General features: G+C 39.7%; 1 protein-coding gene across 1 annotated transcript; it reads left to right on the top strand.

The window, feature by feature from the left end:
* Positions 1-14,470: 14,470 nt before the first annotated feature.
* On the top strand, positions 14,471-18,732 carry calm2b (calmodulin 2b, (phosphorylase kinase, delta)). Its single transcript, XM_066663783.1, has 6 exons — positions 14,471-14,601; positions 16,123-16,153; positions 17,475-17,618; positions 17,822-17,928; positions 18,013-18,148; positions 18,268-18,732. The coding sequence occupies exons 1-6, from the start codon at positions 14,599-14,601 to the stop codon at positions 18,294-18,296; spliced, it is 450 nt and encodes a 149-aa protein (XP_066519880.1). The 5' UTR covers positions 14,471-14,598; the 3' UTR covers positions 18,297-18,732.
* The last annotated feature ends 378 nt before the right edge of the window (positions 18,733-19,110 follow it).

Consider the following 19,110-nt stretch of genomic DNA (forward strand, 5'->3'; position numbering starts at 1 on the left):
TCCTCTGTGGTGGACATTGGTTCTTACTAGATCTTTTCAATTAAAATCATTGTATCATTTGTGGTAGGTATTTGACTGAGAAATTAATTTTCTCTCTAATTAGAAAATCTCCAGACCCATTCCAAAAACTTAGAATATCATGGAAAAGTTGATTAATTTCCATAATTCTATTCAAAAAGTTAAAATTTCATAGATTATAGATGCAGGGCCCACAATTTAAACAATTTCAAGTATTTATTTGTTTATTTTCACATAATTTGGGCATCCAGCTCATAAAACCCACAAAAACAGGATTTCAAAAAATTAGAATACTGTGGAGAAATCAGCCCAAACTACTTCTCAGTTTTTGAAGAAAAAAAAAAGAAGAAATTAGGATCACATCAAATCAATCAAAATGTGGTACTTTCAAAACGATACGTCAATCTTCAATACTTGGCTGGGAATCCCTTTGCTTTACTCACTGCCTCGATGCGACATGGCATTGAAGCAATCAGCCTGGGAGTTATGGAGTTATGCCTGGGAGTTATGGAAGCCCAGATTTCCTTGATGCTTGCTCTTTGTTGTTGGGTCTGGTGGCCCTCATTTTCCTCTTGAGAATACCCCATAGATTCTCAATGGGGTTTAGGTCCAGCGAGTTGGCTGTCCAGGCAAGCACTATGATGGCATGGGCATCAAACCAGGCTTTGGTGCTTCTGGCATCATGGGCAGGGTCCAGGTCCTGCTGGAAGATGAAATCTGCATCTCCATACAGATCCTCAGCAGAAAGAAATCATGAAGTCCTCTAAAACATTCTGGTAGACTGTTGCCGTGACCTTGGATTTTAGAAAGCAGAGTTTACCAACACCCGCACCAGACATTGCACCCCAAATCATGACTGACTGGATATTTCACACTGGACCTCAAGTAGTTTGGTTTCTGTTCCTCACCCGTCTTCCTCCAAACCCTTTGACCTTGATACCCGAATGAAAGGCACACTTTACTTTCATCTGAAAAGAGGACCTTGGACTACTGGCCAGCGCTCCTCCTCCTCGGCCCAGTTGAGATGCTTCCTACGTTGGCTCAGGTTCAGAAGTGGCTTGACCCAAGGAACCTGACAGTTGTAGCCCATCTCCCGGATGCGTCTGAATGTGGTGATTTTTTGGGGATCTTTTTTGCTGGTGCATCTTCTCCTGCCACATTTTGTGAACAGCCAGCCTCCTTAGCTATGAATTTATGTGGCTTACCCATCCTATAGAGGGTATCAATGATGGTCTTCTAGCCAGTTGTTAAGTCTGCAGTCTTTCCCATATTGAACCAAACTGAAGCAATTAAATGACACCTGGGGAAACCTGTGCAAGTGTTTTGAGTTTAGTAGATGATTAGTGTGTCACATTCAGTTTAAAATATTCATGCCCTGCAAAATTTGGGCTGATTTCTCCACAGTATTCAAATTTTTTTAAATCCTGTTTTTGTGGGTTTTATGAGCTGGAAGCCCAAATTATGTGAAAATAAACAAATAAAAACTTGAAATCGTTTAAATTGTGTGCCCTGAATTTATAATCTATGAAAGTTTAACTTTTTGAATGGAATTGTGGAAATTAATCAACTTTTATGATCAACCATGATATTCTAATTTTTTGGAATGGGTCTGTGTGTGTATGTGTGTATATATATATATATATATATATATATGTATATGTGGGTGTGTATGTATATGTGTATGTTAAGCTAAGTCACAAGAAAAATGCATCCTTGTCGTTTAGGTCGGATCAAGAACAACATCCAGGTATTTTCTATTCATTGTTTGTGTTCTTGAATGTTAGAATGTATCATGGGAAGTTGTAGGCCTGTATATTATATACTGGTGGCGTGATGTTGCATTGCAAACACAATCACACTGCTGTCACACAGTAAAGAGAAGTACTTACTGCTTTCACAAATACTTCTCCATCTATTAGTGACTAATGTAGGTAAAAGTGAATAAGACACAACGATGGTGTACACAAACATGAAGGTAGTTTCCCCATCTCAACCAAACAGGAAATGCAGATGAAGTCACCACAAAAGTCTGTAATCTTTCAGCTGTCTGCGTCCAGACGGGGGTGTGATGTGTGTATCTTGACTGGCAGGGGCTGTGCACGGCAGGGCTAAGTGTGGAGATGGCTTTAAGACGCCATCTCATTCCCTCTTTCTCATATAAATTAATAAAAATACACACACCGATAAAATGTAGCAAAAGCTGCAAATTCAGAGGTGGAGCCTCTGAATTTTATTTTATTTATTTTTACTTTTTGGAGTGATTGACATATCAATTGTTATTGGAATGAAAATAATTAAAAAACGTATTTAAAGAGTTCTTTTCAAATAAATGCCACTTCAGCATTACGAGACACTTTTTATTTCTGAATATTTTATCCCAGTTTACAATCCAATTTTTTATTTTTTTTAAAACCTGATTCTGACTGTGATTATTAAGCAAGATTTCATTACGTTCATTACGTATATCATACGATATCATTACGTATCATTGCATTGATAGCAAATATATTCAAGATAAACTATTAGGCCTAGACACTGCCCTCTTGTGGTGGTTCCTAGTCGGTTTGAGTACTGAGTAGTCTAAACATGAACCTTTTTTCAACTTAAATGTTCTTTCTTTTGACATATTGAAGGCCACAAAATGGACTTTGACTGCACAACTGCAGAGTGAAAAAGTGCTTCTCTGAGCAGGCCACTGTGTAATATAATCCATGGGGAGGGGGGGGGTTAACTGGAGAAGCCAAGTCACACATTAAACTGCTGACTGCAACAGTTACATCCCCCTTCATCACCTCTAAGGTACTATGGTTGGCTTCCAATGCATGTGTCTTTCTATTTTTCTTGCTCTCTTTCATGGAAAAGGGGAGGGAGAGTGTCAAGTTGCATTGGTTCTTCTCTTCATCTCATCTGGCTGGGTGTGAGACACCACAACACATCTCAGATGCGAGAATGCTGGCTGGGGAGTACCAGACAACACCACGCACTGAAGCTATCCATCAGACACACTGTCCACACCAGACATGTGGCAGACTACCAGTAAATGAGGAAAACCATGTGTGTATGTGTGCGAACTTGAGGTGAGAGAGTTTATCGCTTGGCCAAAGTATATGAGGCTGATAACTACATATGTTTTCCTGCAGAGGTTTTCAATACCATTTTCAGGGCCTTGAGCAAGCTCACAATATGGTTGTATTCCAACACTAAATATACTCTAAGTGTGTGAGAATGTGGAATAGTAAATATGGGCTTCCCATACATCCCTGGAAAAACAGTTTGGCATGTTTGATGTATTCAAATGCTCACAGAACACAGAGACTTATAACTCATAAAAATAAATAATATTACAAAATGCAAGTTCAAACTCACAGTAAAAAAAACAACAATGAGCCTATAAGCACATTTAAGATGGACAGAAGTATCCTGTGGTGCAACAAATTAAAATAGCATTTTTTTATTTTTAATTATGGATGGAACATATTCTACACTAAAAAGAAGAGGGATCATCCATCTTCTTGTAAACTCAGTTTAAAAGCCAGCATCCACGATGGTTAGGAATTTATTTATTTATACATTAATGCACATGACGTGGGTCACGTCACAGTTGTGAATGTTGCCATTCAGACATCTTTTTCTGAAAAGGCCTTTCTTATTTCTATGAAACATGTCTATTTACAACAGCATGGTTCCTTAGTAAAATAATTCAGGTGCTAAACTAATCCAGACCTGTCCCCAAACAAATGGTGCAAATATTTTTCAAAAACTACTCATTGTTAATCATTGCAGTTTGTATTTATTAATATTTGCACATTTTTATTTTTTTTGAAATGGGGCTTGTATTTGCTATTTTACTATATGGGAGATTTAGTTCTTTAATATATGTAAGATATATATATATAAGTAAATGATCTGTAAAAGTCAGAAGCTGTTAAACAGTTCAGATGCGATTCCTGCTGCTAAGGAAAAGTTTTGACTAGAGGTCACAGGGAGCTTCTTTTTTTTTTTTTTTTCAGAAAGAGCACATCAAATTAGAGGCTGAAAAGTAGTATCCATTCAAAAGCTGACTGAGATCTTCAACCATATGGTCCTGGCCAGGGTTTGGAGGTGCTGAGAGATCAGAGGAACATGTGCAGCTTTCACATCTTTCATCATTTATTCAGTTCAGGATTGCGGTGGGTCCGGGGCCTACCTGGAATCACTGGGTGCAAGGCAGGAACACACCATGGAGGTGCTGCCAGTCCTTCACAGGGCGACACACATTCACTCACACCTATGGACTTTTTTTAGTCACCAATCTAGCTGCTAATGTGTGTTTTTAGGCCGTGGGAGGAAACCCACGCAGACACAGGGAGAACACACCACATTCCTCACACAGTCACCCTGTGTGGGACTCGAACCCACAACCTAGAGCTGTGTGATTGTGACACTACCTGCTGCACCACTATGCTGCCCCCATTTTCCAACATGGTGAATCTAATTAGAATAGAACAACCCAACTGGCAAATGAATACCGAATGGCTAATAATCCTGATTAATACATGAATTATCTACAGCTTCAAATGTAATTATTTAAATCAACAAACATTTGAAGTGTTGTTTAATTATGCTATACTTGCACAAATGCTTTATTCACATGGAAATACATGTGAATATGAATCTGGTGCATCATGCTTCAGTGTACTTTGTTTGTTTCATTCAAAATGTCATACTTTTACAATAAACTGAAAAAAACATTTTGTTTGTTTGTTATTTTGATTTTGTAAAGTGTGCCAAATTTCTTTACACATCACACATCTGTTGCTATGCACATTAGTGGATCTGTAGAGTGTTTAAAAACTCAAGCAGTTAGAGTAGTGTATGGCCAAAGGTGATACTCAAAATTCCAAAGCTCTGAGGTCTAAAGAAGGGCGGCACGGTGGTGCAGCAGGTAGTGTCGCAGTCACACAGCTCCAGGGCCCTGGAGGTGGTGGGTTCGATTCCTGCTCCGGGTGACTGTCTGTGAGGAGTTGGTGTGTTCTCCCCGTGTCCGCGTGGGTTTCCTCTGGGTGCTCCCGTTTCCTCCCACGGTCCAAAAACACATGTTGGTAGGTGGATTGGCGACTCCAAAGTGTCCGTAGGTGTGAGTGAATGTGTGTTGCCCTGTGAAGGACTGGTGCCCCCTCCAGGGTGTATTCCCCTTTGCGCCCAATGATTCCAGTGACCCTGTGAACCCCAGTGACCTTCAACTGGATAAGCGCTTACAGAAAATGGATGGATGGATTTATCTTCTGAAATCATGTCATTCTAATCAGGGGTGGAATCACTGAATAGAAGACAGGACTACACACACTCACTCTACAGTTCACAGGGCATCACACACTCACCCAGTCATTCACAGACTCACACCTGTGAAAAATTTCACACACTCATCCAGCCACACACACACACACCATTGGACGATTTCACACATTCACCCAGTCACTCACATCTGAGGACAATTTCGCAATTGCCAATCCATCTCATTTTTCAATTTACACAAAAGAAAATGTAATCTTTAAAAATCCTAAAAAAGGAGGGAGGGAGGGGGGGGTCTTGTACTCTTACTGAGAAAACATGGCTCACTTTCACCAGTATTTTAACTGTAAAGTAAGACTAGTCCACTGTCAGCTTTATTTGGGCTTTAGCTTCACTATTAGGGAAAACCTGCAGATGGCAGCATCTCGACATATTACTCTGTGTAAGTAAAGGTTTAATTTCTAAATTGTCAGCCATCTATGGCCTGAGAGATCTTGCAATGTTTTTACCATATGCAGTAACATTTTCTCTACCAGAGTGAGTCAGCAAAACAGTGACTGGCTGAGGCGTTTGTCATTCTGTAATCACAAACTGATTGTGAAACTGCAGAAACAAACAAATATAAGTTGCACTAAATGTTTTGACAAATACAGCTCTGGTTGTTACTCATTGCCTTACAGGAACACATTCTGAACACGGAGGAATCTTACTAGATGAGCCAGATGACTATCAGATATCAGATATATTCAAAAATAAGCACAATCTCAAGCTATAGTCTCTGGCCGATTGGTGGTTAACTGTGATAATAAACCAGGCCAGTTGTAGAACAATTAAGGCTGCATATACATTCTTCTTGGATGTTATATTTTTTTGGATAGTTTATGCTTTTTATGCCTTGTTTAATGTATTTTATTTCTCTTTTCTTTACTGTGCTTTTAATCATTATTAATAGCTTCAGCTTCACTTTGTCAAGACTACAACAAAGGATTTAGACTGTTTTTATAACATCATTATAACAGTTTTCTGTGATATAAGCCCAGTAACACTCAAGGAATCCCTGTAAATCTAGACATCCCTTCAGCAGAGAGAAGACTTGGCACACAGCCAGTGTCACACATAAATCTGAGCAAGATGCATAGATGCTGGGATATAAAATGCATTCATTCATTCATTATCTGTAAGCGCTTATCCAGTTCAGGGTCGTGGTGGGTCCAGAGCCTAGCGGAATCATTGGGCGCAAGGCAGGAATACACCCTGGAGGAGGCGCCACTCCTTCACAGGGCAACACACACACACACACATTCACACATACAGTTACTTTTGAGTCGCCAATCCACCTACCAATGTGTGTTTTGGGAGGAAACCGGAGCACCCGGAGGAAACCCATGCAGACACAGGGAGAACACACCAACTCCTCACAGACAATCACCCGGAGCGAGAATCGAACCCACACCGTGCCACCCGGGATGTAAAATACTAGGATAAAAAAAATTAGATATTTAGTCATATTTATTCATAAAGTATCTAGTCCAACAGTAGGTAAGTACTGAACAGAGTTATCCCATCTACATATGCATGAACATAACGTATGATCCAACATAATGGATGCTGATGTGAAATGCTGGTTTATGAAAGCCTGACATCTTCCTAAATATTTATAATTTTCTTTACAGGTTTCTACCTGTTAACCATGAAAGATGCAGTTTTCCCAGTGCAATAGACAAGTGGCTCTAATGCTGGAAGAGCTGTAGCCACTGAAAGTTTGCTGGGGAGGACTTCTGATATCACACAGACCTTCGCTGTGTCTGGATATCTTGCACATCCACTCGTAAAGGTAAAGCAGTCAGAAACTGTCCTGTTTGAAATATATTTGTACTGCCCTTGCCTTATTAATGAACTGATTAGTTGGATCCTGTGTTGGAAATGTTCAGAGCAGTGGCCCACGCTTACAAAACAGTGATATTGCATTTTTCCATGATACAGGCCTTTTAAGTCCAAGGGCACTGTTTATTTTATGGCTTCATAAGTGAAATTCCATTACAGCCAAAGTCTGGATTTGTGAATAAAACAGCTGCGATGAAAAATGAAAGACTTCTGACATTTTGGCATTAGTATGAACTAATCAAATAATGATACATGATGGGGGGCAACATTAAAGTAATGTATAGTGGAGTACAATTCCAGAGGCAGAAATGAAGAAACAGTAGCAATCCAGAATCACAGTCTCAGATTTAGAATGAGGACAGATTCGGTTCCTGTGGGGTTTGGTAGACAGCCACTGTAGGAGGCCATATAAGACTCTTTACACATAAGGCACTTTCATTGATTGAGGCATCTATTCATCATTCACTGAAATACCGAGGGGAGGTGGGAGTGGCAAGCTCCACTGCACTATGACCCCCATCCACTGCAGAGTAGGATACGAAGGACTGAACTCACTCACACATTCTGAACAACCTTGCATGTGGGCACATGTGATACCTCGGTGCACACAATCAAGGACAGATCCTAACTTTTGCACATTATTATTGGTCGTTCACCCCATTTCTGTTGGATCCTTTTTCTTTATTTACATGCTTCACTCACTTCATTATCAGTCACTCTCAAAACTCTTGGAAATCCTGTGAGCAGTATTATTACTATGTTAATGTGCAGTAGGCTAAAAGATGTACAAAGCTGTGTTGTTCAGAGGAAAATCGAGTGGGTGTCTATTGAGTATTTATCTTAGAGATCTCATCTTGTGCAAACATTGCGCTCTGTGTATGCAGACGCTACGAAGTTCTGATGAGTCTCGAGTCTATCGTGTCCTTTGAGTACAAGCTTCTGCTTGGGGACTGGTCCAGCTCAGGACCTCAGGAGGCAGCTTTGCCGGTCTGTCAGCACTAGTTGTGTGTGATGGAGGCCAGACGGGTGTCTGTGAGGGGCTATATGTGTGTGTGCTCTCTGCAGTGCCCTGCGCAGTCAGGTGGCCTGCATTCATGCGGGTGGTGGCCTGCTGCAGAGTCCTGGAGCAGGGCCAGGAGCTAAGGTTGGGAGGCAATGGTTTGAACTGCTGCTGCCGCTGCCATGACAGGGCAGAGCCAAGAGTCACTGCAGGGGATTAAATCATCAGTCCCTGGACACAAACAACTAACCACAAACATTTAGCACTGCACCAACTTTAGTAAAGTTTGGCCAGTGCAGTCATACCATCATAATAATTACACACCTGTTAGTACTTACCTATGTACATGCTAGTGCACACTTACCTATGATTTTTCTGTCTTCTAGTAGCACGGTAGAGCAAAAGTAAAATGCCTCTCCAGGATTTCATTCTTATTGCCTGACTTCCCTAATCATAGCAAACCCACCTCTAATGTGTCCAGACAATTGAAACCAAACTGTGGGCAGGATTCCTACTTTCTGGACATGAATTTGCCAGCTGTGACTACTTGGCATATGGCACATTAATCTCAACACCACAAAGAAAATGGCAACCAAAAATCACTAGACCTAGTAAACACTGAGCCAAGTTGAGTACTAATGCGATATCTTTCACTGTTACTTTGCGGTTTATTGTGTGTGCCAAGTGCATATAATTATCTCTGTCAGCAGGATAGAGGCACAAATTAGTCATCACTTTGTTATCTTTCAAGTGGCACATCTATGCTCTTCTTTACTGGGCCATTTGGGAGACGTAAGCAGTTAGGGTAGTGTATGGCCAAAGGTGATACTCAAAATTCCAAAGCGCTGATGTCTAAAGAAGGGCGGCACGGTGGTGCAGCAGGTAGTGTCGCAGTCACACAGCTCCAGGGGCCTGGAGGTTGTGGGTTTGATTCCTGCTCCGGGTGACTGTCTGTGAGGAGATGGTGTGTTCTCCCTGTGTCCGCGTGGGTTTCCTCCGGGTGCTCCGGTTTCCTCCCACAGTCCAAAAACACACGTTGGTAGGTGGATTGGCGACTCAAAAGTGTCCGTGAATGTGTGTGTGTTGCCCTGAGAAGGTCTGGCGCCCCCTCCAGGGTGTATTCCCCCCTGCGCCCAATGATTCCAGTGACCCCGTGAACCCCCATGACCCTGAACTGGATAAGCGCTTACAGATAATGAATGAATGATGTCTAAAGATTTAAAACTTTTAAAGAACAAAACATTTACACATTCAGAAAGCATTGCCTGTCAATAAAAAGTACAATCCAAGAAATTGTTTCCTAATTATTCTCAAATTATCAACCATTTAATGAGCAGAAGCACCAGTGTTTCATCTTTTTAGTAATCCTCTGCATGGCTGTGCCAGTACGAACTTTATATTCAAAGTGTATTAATTAGCTGGCAGGGATGTTGGATAGGACCTGCTAAATACTTGTTGAAATATTGATGTTGCCCAGTATGCACAGCTGAATACTGAGCTGTTCTTAAATTACACTTAACTTTTTTCAGTGTTGGATACATACCACATATGTTGAGCTGTACTCCAACAACAACACTGCTTAATTATGGACTTTCTATATACTGTGACTTAATATGAAAAGCCTGGCACTTTTGCACTTAACATTTCAACATCAAATGTTCTTGTAAAATCTCTTTTGCAACATCACTTTATGTTGGACTTTAACCTGCTGTTGTAGGTTCGCAGCAATAAAATAGTCTACAAGGTTTGGCTTTCATACCCGTGGTACATGGAAACTGTTACTGTTGGCTGTCGTGTACAAACTGAATTCAGTGTTTGTTAGCTATGCATTTTAAATACTAATGCATACTTAATTTAACACTTTTTTATGTAACCATGGTTTCTTGTTAAATGTAATGCAAGACATTAATCAGAACAATACAATTTATGAGACAGCATTTGTAAATGGATTACACTGCAAAAATAGATTAAAATTAGGCAGACCGTTAGATCACTGCCTTGTCTAAGCACTCAGGAGCAAAAGCCATGCATAATTCAATCTGAAATATCCCTTGTCACTGACCTCTCTAAGCTTTCATAAACTGGAAAGCTGCGTTTGCCGTGAGGCATTCAAAGGACTCTTCCCATTTGATAATCATTTTCAATTATTTTTTATTATAAATGGCAATAGAGCACATAGATTATGTGGACGCAAATCTCTTTTAATCAGCTTTAATCCCTACAGTCCCAGAGAGCCAGCATTTCTGAACAGGATGGGTGATACTCTCAGATTTATCTATCAGATTTATCTATCTGCAGGGTGATTACATTTTCACAGTCAAACCCTGTTTTCTGTCCTGTTTATATATGAGATTTCCAATCAGCGTTCAATATAATAAGATAAACAAGAAAAATGGCCAAATCAAACACAGTAGAGTCAAGTCACTTCTTTTTTCTTGTAGGTCTAAAGATATAATACAGATGCACATACACACACTGTAAGAAATGTGATACTAGAGTTGCAGTGGGTTTCAAAGCCTCAAGGTGCATTCAGAATGAATAGGTCTTCAGTTTCAGGCTCTCACTCTTGGCAAACACCTGAGTGGTCAGGGGCTCTTTATACTTGCGATTATCACCCACCTGTGTCTCATGTGGCTTTTTATGTCCTCCATTACCCATTGAGAGATACTGGTGTCTTATTACCTTGGTTTTTACAGCAACTGTAGGTAATATTATTTGATCTCAGTTTTCTACACCGTTCTCTCAAAACCTCATAAAAAAATTAATGTGACAAACGTCAGGCAATTTCCACTGTGCATTTCCTTATTTTTTCTTCTTGCCATCCAGTATCAATGTAATGAATGGAATCATCTGTAAACTTTATTTTCACAAGTACTTACAACAGTCTATGATACATACTTAGGTTTGAAGTTGGACAGTTAAAGGACTGTAATCAATATCCTGATATTTTCCAAATATAGCTCATTCATTCATTCATTCATTCATTATCTGTAAGCGCTTATCCAGTTCAGCCTACCTGGAATCATTGAGCGCAAGGCGGGAATACACCCTGGAGGGTGCGCCAGTCCTTCACAGGGCAACACAGACACACACACACATTCACTCACACACTCACACCTACGGACAATTTCGAGTCACCAATCCACCTACCAACGTGTGTTTCTGGACTGTGGGAGGAAACCGGAGCACCCAGAGGAAACCCACGCAGACACATGGAGAACACACCAGCTCCTCACAGACAGTCACCCGGAGCGGGAATCGAACCCACAACCTCCAGGCCCCTGGAGCTGTGAGACTGCGATACCACCGTGCCGCCCTAAATATAGCTCAGAGAATATTAAAGTTAAGATTAATAAAGACAATAAGTTTTCAGTAAGTAATAATAATAATAAAGTTAACAGAAATATGCTATACATCTAAATAAATTTTAATCTATTATTTCAAATCAATTTTAAAAGAATAGTTCCAGATTGTAATCACCATTTGCTGCTCTTCTAATTGCGTGCTTGAAACTGGTCTGTGTTTACGAAGCCCCAGTGTCTGTAAATGAATAGAAAAACAAACTGGCTCTGTCCATTATGCTAGTCTTTCTCGATTTGATCAGCGATTTGAATAAAAGTGTTGAAAACACGAACCAAAATCAGGATTTCTCTATTACGGCTTCACATGTGGGTAATATTGACTTATTTTTGCTGTCTCGGATCACTTAAAGTGGAAATGTAAATGGGAGATAGCAATCTGCAATCTGCATTACAGAAAGTGCTACAAAACTAGAAAATCCAGTTACAAATCTGTTTCTGTGGTAATCCAACAACTGAATAAAATCAGACGAGTAAAACTTCTTCCATGTACAAACAACTTCCACCCCCCCCCCCCCCCCCCAAACACAACGCTCTTTAAAATATATATATATTGATTAAACTACAGTTAAAACCAAAAAGCAATGTCATGCTAGACAATAAACCATCCTTCATACATCATTCTCAAATGAAAAGCATTTTTCCTGCTCATAATCTCAGTATGAACAATTGGCCCACATTTATTAACTGTTCTTGGTTGTGTGAGATTTACAGACCCATCCCTCTTTGTTTGAGGATAACTGTCCTGTTAAATTTGATGCACTGTTGATTTTGCTACTGCAAAATAAAAATGTAGCAAGCTGTTGTTGAGAAGGTCTGCACAAAACAGATACTATTTTAGCTTTGGCTTTGATCAAATCACAGCATCCTTAGGTTTCTTTAAATGTTTTTGTGTGCCCTGTTATCACTGTCCAGGTTGAATCCCAGAAATACAAAGACGTACCATTAGCAAGAGTGAAAAGCTGCACTTTTTTTTGTATATCAAAAACACGGACGCAGTCTAAAAGGGACTATAGCACATTCAGATTCCAGATTTCTCTATAAACAGAATGGAAACTCTTAGGCAACTCAGAGGAGGTAACAAGCCTTTAGGCTTCTGTTGTGGGCACATACACTGAGTGATTCACTATTTCCCAGTGCTTTTTACAAGGGCTGGAAAGGGAAATATAAGGGAACCACCCTAGTTCACTATGTACAATTCTGAGCTAAAGAATACATTAATTCAAAATCATACAGTAGTTCCTTATACAAGAGGCAGGGAGTATAGAGAAAAACATTATAGAAAACCAAAATGACACGAAAACCCTTCCAGAGGTCTTAAAATCATAACCTGCATTTGATGAAGGCATCATAGTTTAACCACAGTGATACAGCGTGCACTGTAGCCATCATGAAAAAAGTAGCCAAAATGGTTTTAAATAGACCTGAATCTCTGAATTCTCTGTACAAGTTTATATACGCCATCATCTAAATGAGCCATGAGGGATCAGGGACAGTCATGTGTAGAAAGATAAATCAGTATAACACATAGAATCTGTCATTGCATTTCTTTCTCAGGCATTATTTTTCAATCCTCAGGGTCTTTTCCACCCACTAAAACAAGAACTGATAACCTTTTTATTACAGTCACTGGCACAAATGCACGCTCAGAAGGGGCAGAAGGGGTGGGTGGGAGGGTTGACAAAACTGACAATAATAATAAAAAGTTTCCCAACAATGCACAATGTATTAGTAAGGAAACAGGATGTTAGTCAGAACCTATACTTTTAGCACGGCTTTCTTTTACATCTCTCACACCAATGATATAGCATTGTTATTACAAGCTATTTAGGAACCCAACTGAGTAAGTGAAAACACACCGCACACACACTTGTGCCAGCAGTGTATAGTGAACCTGTTCGTCTAGCAGCTAACTTCACAACCTTATATCTGTGTGACTGTTCATTATTATCTCTCTACAATACAAAATGTCCGCATCCATAAATCCTGTTTATACGTTTTATTTTTAAGTCACATATTTACTGATCATACTTTATTTTCCTAAATATATTATGTATGATTATGCATGCATATGTCATGTTGGTATAGACTATAGTCCCCCATATACAGACACCCACTGATATAACTGCTTCAGAAAATAACCAGGCTAATGCTTCAAACTTGTTTTCAGAAGAAAAAAAAAACTCTTGCAGCTTGAATAATCTCCATAGAAATGTCTGAAAGGAAATTGGGCCGTCTGTAAAAGCTGCAGGTAAAACATGCATTGGCTTGTGGGGTAAAGTCCCCAGTGTCTGATGTTGAACAGAGATAGTGTGTTCCCTGGAGTGATGGAGCAACATTCAGTCAGGTTGAGTTGGAGTGATTCTGTGATTCAGAACTCACCATCCAACCTCTGTACCTCACCTCACTAATTGTCTCATGGCATAAGGCAAACAAATCTTCACATTAATGGTCCGATGTAGAGTCTGATACTGAGAAACCACGTTATTTGAAAATATTGTGCCCTACTACAGTACAATTGGTAAGGTCTGTTATCATGCGCTTACAGATAGTTAATATTAAAAGTACAAGGGATTTAACACCAAGGGTCTTATTTTACTCACGTGCTACTGATTTTAAAATGTGGATCAGCTCAGGTGACTTGATCTACACATTTTAACCCGGTCTCCGCCATACAGTGTGACCAAGGGAGTGACGCATTGCAGGTACAAACGGACCAATCGGAGGCGTCCGCACGACCGCATTGCTTATTGTAACCCTCCGCCGTCAGCTAGTTCCCAGATCTTTTTTTGTGAATATATATTTTAATTAGGTTTGACACGAGAACACGTTTCTGTTTTTACATTTCCGGAATCATGTGCAAATAAACTGCACTATGTTCTGGACCAACTTTGCGGTATTTTCGAGTGGCCGCACAGGCAGAATGAAGATAAGTGGGCGGATGGATACACGCGTAGGGGAGGCGTTTATGTACAACCGTCAAGGCGGGTCTACGCTGTTACTGAGTTTTCTGTTCTCCATTTGAGAAGTGCTCTCGGAGGGAGGAAGGCTTATAAACATAGCACAATGGTGAGTGTACGTTATTGTTTCTCTTTTTATTCATGTTGTAGTGGAAATTCATATTAGGACAAACGACGAAGTTATTACGGCATCCTTTCGCTTTGAATATATGTTTGAAAATCCGATGGAGATCATCACTTCCTATGTAGTGCACTATGTAGGTCAGGAACTAGTGGTTTCTGCACCCAGGTAGTACACAATGGGTCTTCTCTTAAATATGTATCTTCTCACCATAAGCTGTACACTGTCTAACAAACATTTCTTCCGCTGTTTGAGTAACCTTAGAAGCCTTAGTTTCAAGACTTTAGTAGTGCACTATAAAGTGAGTACGGAGCCATTTGTCATATAGCCTTAAGTGTGCCGCCTTTCTCGACGTTCAAATAAAGCTGTCTTGACACACAGTGGCACTGTTCGTAGTATTATGCATTGGTATATGATTCTGTACAAACGGCTTTATTTTTTATTTATTTATTTTAGGTATTCATACACTGTTGCCGTGGTTACGCTGGGGGAAACGTTAGTTTGTTCAAATTGACTGGGTTTCGATGCGAAACCGAGCACGTTAACGTTACTTGTTTTGGTGATAATAGACGTAAATGGATGCTGTTTAGTAAATAAATGTAAATTAAGAACTGATCGAGGAATGTGATTAAGTCATACCACACTACCACAGAAACCTGAGCTCTTTTTTCCCGTCCCACCTTAAGTTTTGCAGCAGTTTCGTTCTGGCGCCCTCGTTTTAAGGCGGAAAACGGCTATTTGAAATAAGAAGCCTGCTTTAGCTTTGTAGCTCAAATAGCTAAAGGTTTCATATATAAACGCCTCTTAACAGGTAGCTATATTTATCTTTTTGTCTCTGTTTATAAACAGATTGTATGTAACTACAGTGTTAAATAGGAAATCGTTGTTTTAAATAGCTTATAACTAATTAACGCTTATTTAGTTCTTGGGTAACATTAATTTAACTCTTTTAGAAAGATAACGTTAACGCCTGGAAACCTACTGTTTATTAATACTGTTAATTCAATGATTTAACTTCGGTTTTAATTAGGAAGCTGGCTTATGTGATTTGTAAGCTTTGGTGTGTTTATATTTGGGTGGGGGGAACGGTTATTTTAAGCATTTGACCACTTAATCTATTGCTAACCCTGTTACTGTGTTGAACGCTTCAAAGTTTACTGCCTGATTTTTTTTAAGATGTTCTCTATAGGATAGCTTGTCTCATGAGGGGTAGCTTGCCTATAAGGAAATGGATGTGAGATCCACCTGCGATATGATCTAGTTTCGTTTGGTGACGAGTCTGAGATTGTTGAAGAATGAGGAGTTATCCTCACCCCTCCTCCTGCAGAAATGTTGGCTGAGGGCGGGAATCTCAGCTCTTTGTTCCAGACGAAAAAGGCGCGCTGCAATGACACGAGTTTATTTATTTATTTATTTAATATTTTTTTTAATGGTCGGTTTTTCTTTGAAACACGATATTGTGTATTACAAACAAATTCCCTGATCCATTATTGTTCCCTTCACTCCTAGGCCGATCAGCTGACAGAAGAGCAGATTGCTGGTAAGCTCAAACTGTTAGCTATCTCCAACTTAAGCTTATAGAAGTGTGCAGTATTGTTTAGAATCCACCTAATTATGAACAGTGTTTTATTTTTTTCTTCCTTTCCTTCCAGTATATTATTGGTCTTATTGAAGAACACTGAGTAAAAGTGTAAAGGATTGCTTTACAGTTGTCTAATTATGATAAAACAATGTTTCAGCACTACCATGCACCCACTTGTACATTCCTTTTGGCTTGGTTTCTTTCTGTCCTGCCAACTGCTGTTTTGTTGTTGGATTGTCAGCTAGTTTGTTGCCTTTTAAGGAGGGTTCTTGGACAAGCCCATGTGTTACTCCGTGTGTGCAGAAATGGGCTGTCCCACTGCAGCAAGGTTACTTCCTGAAAGCTACCAGTATAAAGCCTTGAGCCTCATGGAAACTTTGTGGGAACAAGTCATTCATTTGTAGATCTGTAGGATATTAAAAAAAAAAAAAAACTAGATTCGAGCCCTGGCTATCAGACCTGCTGTGGATTATACTTGATATGTTTTAGTTCCAGACTTTTATGTCCATAATGCTTGATACTTTGCAATTGATCTTTGGACAGAGTGGAGGTTCAGCTGGAGAGCTTCACTTGGAATATCATTGCTTCACGGCCCTTGCCTTTTGTAGCATAGGGATTATGGATTTTAAGGTATCATACATGCAGTGCCTCATCCAGTTTCCGCCCACGTCTTCCTCATATGGGTGTTGAACCCAGCCATGTTGGCTATTGTATTATTTAATATTGACCATATTTTGTTGTTCCTGCCCCATTAACCTGACGTGCTTGGATCTGTTCGATCTTAAACTGGATGATGTGGGTCAGTGTTGCCAGGGCTCTGACTTGATTGTCTCGCTGCCATAGCTCCTTCTTGCTACACAGGTTTCTGTTAAGGCATTGTTGGCAACTGTCTTAGCAACTGCAAAGGAATGCTTTTATTTGTTTTCCCACATGTCAGCAGTGAATTTCAAGGCTCTTGTGTGTAAAAAGGTGACTTTCATTACTTGTAGTCATTTAAACAAAGGTCTTAGTTTATCTTTAGAAATAACATTTAAGTATCCTATCAAACCGCTTGATTTGGTATAATCAAATGTTTTGCATCTTCCTAATTTGCCAGTGTGTTGAGATTTTTTTTTATCTTGTTGCTACTAGTAAGCTGGTTACTGTATAGCTGGTGTGAAGTTGAGTGGTGTTTTTTAAATTACAGATTAATGAATTTATGTAGTATTGGTAACGGTAGCAGTACCACATGTATATGATTTTAATTATGCGATGCATTACTACTTTTTTCCCCCCACAGAATTCAAAGAGGCTTTCTCGCTATTTGACAAAGATGGAGATGGCACCATAACAACCAAAGAGCTTGGTACAGTGATGCGTTCACTTGGCCAGAACCCAACAGAGGCAGAGCTTCAGGACATGATCAATGAAGTGGATGCAGATGGTGAGTACACATGAAACAATTTGGGGTAATTTTCAGTAATGAGACCTTTTGAAGTCCAAATTTTGCAGAGACCTCTTTCATATCTGAAATGCTAATTATAAGACTAAAGTGACAGTGGGTATATGCCTAGATGCTCTCTTGTTAACTAGTCTGGCCAGAGTGGTGTAGTACAGCAGTGTGACCGAACTGTTTTTATTGTTTAGGTAATGGAACAATAGACTTCCCCGAGTTCTTGACCATGATGGCGAGGAAGATGAAAGACACAGACAGTGAAGAGGAAATCAGGGAAGCTTTCCGTGTCTTTGACAAGGTATGGTCTGCTGACGTCTTGGTGCCAAAGATGATGTCCGACAGATGTGTGATTTGGGCTTAACGTCTCAAATGTTGTCCTCAGGACGGAAATGGATACATCAGTGCTGCTGAGCTGCGTCATGTGATGACAAACTTGGGGGAGAAATTGACAGATGAGGAAGTAGATGAAATGATCAGAGAAGCAGATATTGATGGTGATGGCCAGGTGAATTATGAAGGTAAGAAAGCGAAGTCGCATTTTTAATTTTTTGAATAGTTTTAAAAATAGACTCAACTATTGAAACAGTTTAGAACTTTATGAAGGAATGACTGAATAGTCCCTTTTTTTTGTTCACAGAATTTGTACAGATGATGACAGCGAAGTGAAGGCCTTGTACAGAATTTCTTGTATAAAATATTTGCCTTTTCTTTGTAATTTCTGTAAAATGTTTCATTTTAATTCTACCCATCTTCTGCTGTCCAAAGGAACTGCATGTATTTTTTTTTTTCTTTCTTTCTTTTTTTCTTTTCTCCCCACCCTTATGCTTCCTTCCCTGCCTGCCCCATTTTTCCTTTTGTCATCATTGGTGTTTCTTTTTGATCTAACGAGCAGTCACAGGATGAGGTGATTGGTAGCAGCACACGTTGGGTAGCACACTCTTCTTTTCGTGCTTTTTACTGTTTGCCTTCCTGCCACCTGATGACTTGGAAATATGAAGGCCCCAGCTGACCTTTTTTTTTTTTATTATTAAAAAATTTCCCCCCTCCCCCCCTTTTCCCCCATCTGTGGAGGAGATACTCTGCATGGACAGTGGACTAAGAATATATGCTTGGGGGGAAAAGATCAACATTGCACTATTGCAGCAACAGTGAAATAAATACTAACGGGTTTATTGGCAGGTACTCGTACACTTTTTATTTTATTTTTTGTATTTGTTCTGTTCTCCAGGTTATTACTATGCTTTATAATTACTCACTTTTTCTTTTTTAACTGCTTATGGCACAGCCATGCCTCAAAGATTCCATTCCAAGTTGTATATTTGTTTTCCAATAAAATGAACAATTTATCCCAAAATGTCTTTCTATATGTGTGTATGTATGTTTAATATATATATATATATATATTAATTTATTATTTTGGTAGGTGCTAGTACAATCTAACTGGACAGGCTTAGAAAGTGGTTTCTTTTTCTCTCCCCCC

Source organism: Hoplias malabaricus, chromosome 3 (genome assembly GCF_029633855.1).
Source record: "Hoplias malabaricus isolate fHopMal1 chromosome 3, fHopMal1.hap1, whole genome shotgun sequence".
In the NCBI taxonomy this organism is placed as follows: domain Eukaryota; kingdom Metazoa; phylum Chordata; class Actinopteri; order Characiformes; family Erythrinidae; genus Hoplias; species Hoplias malabaricus.

Excerpts from the sequence above, each read along its gene's own strand:
- calm2b (XM_066663783.1), top strand. Across the intron at positions 17,619-17,821 it reads CAATGAAGTGGATGCAGATG|GTAATGGAACAATAGACTTC; the intron begins GTGAGTACACAT and ends TTTATTGTTTAG. Across the intron at positions 18,149-18,267 it reads TGGCCAGGTGAATTATGAAG|AATTTGTACAGATGATGACA; the intron begins GTAAGAAAGCGA and ends TTTTGTTCACAG.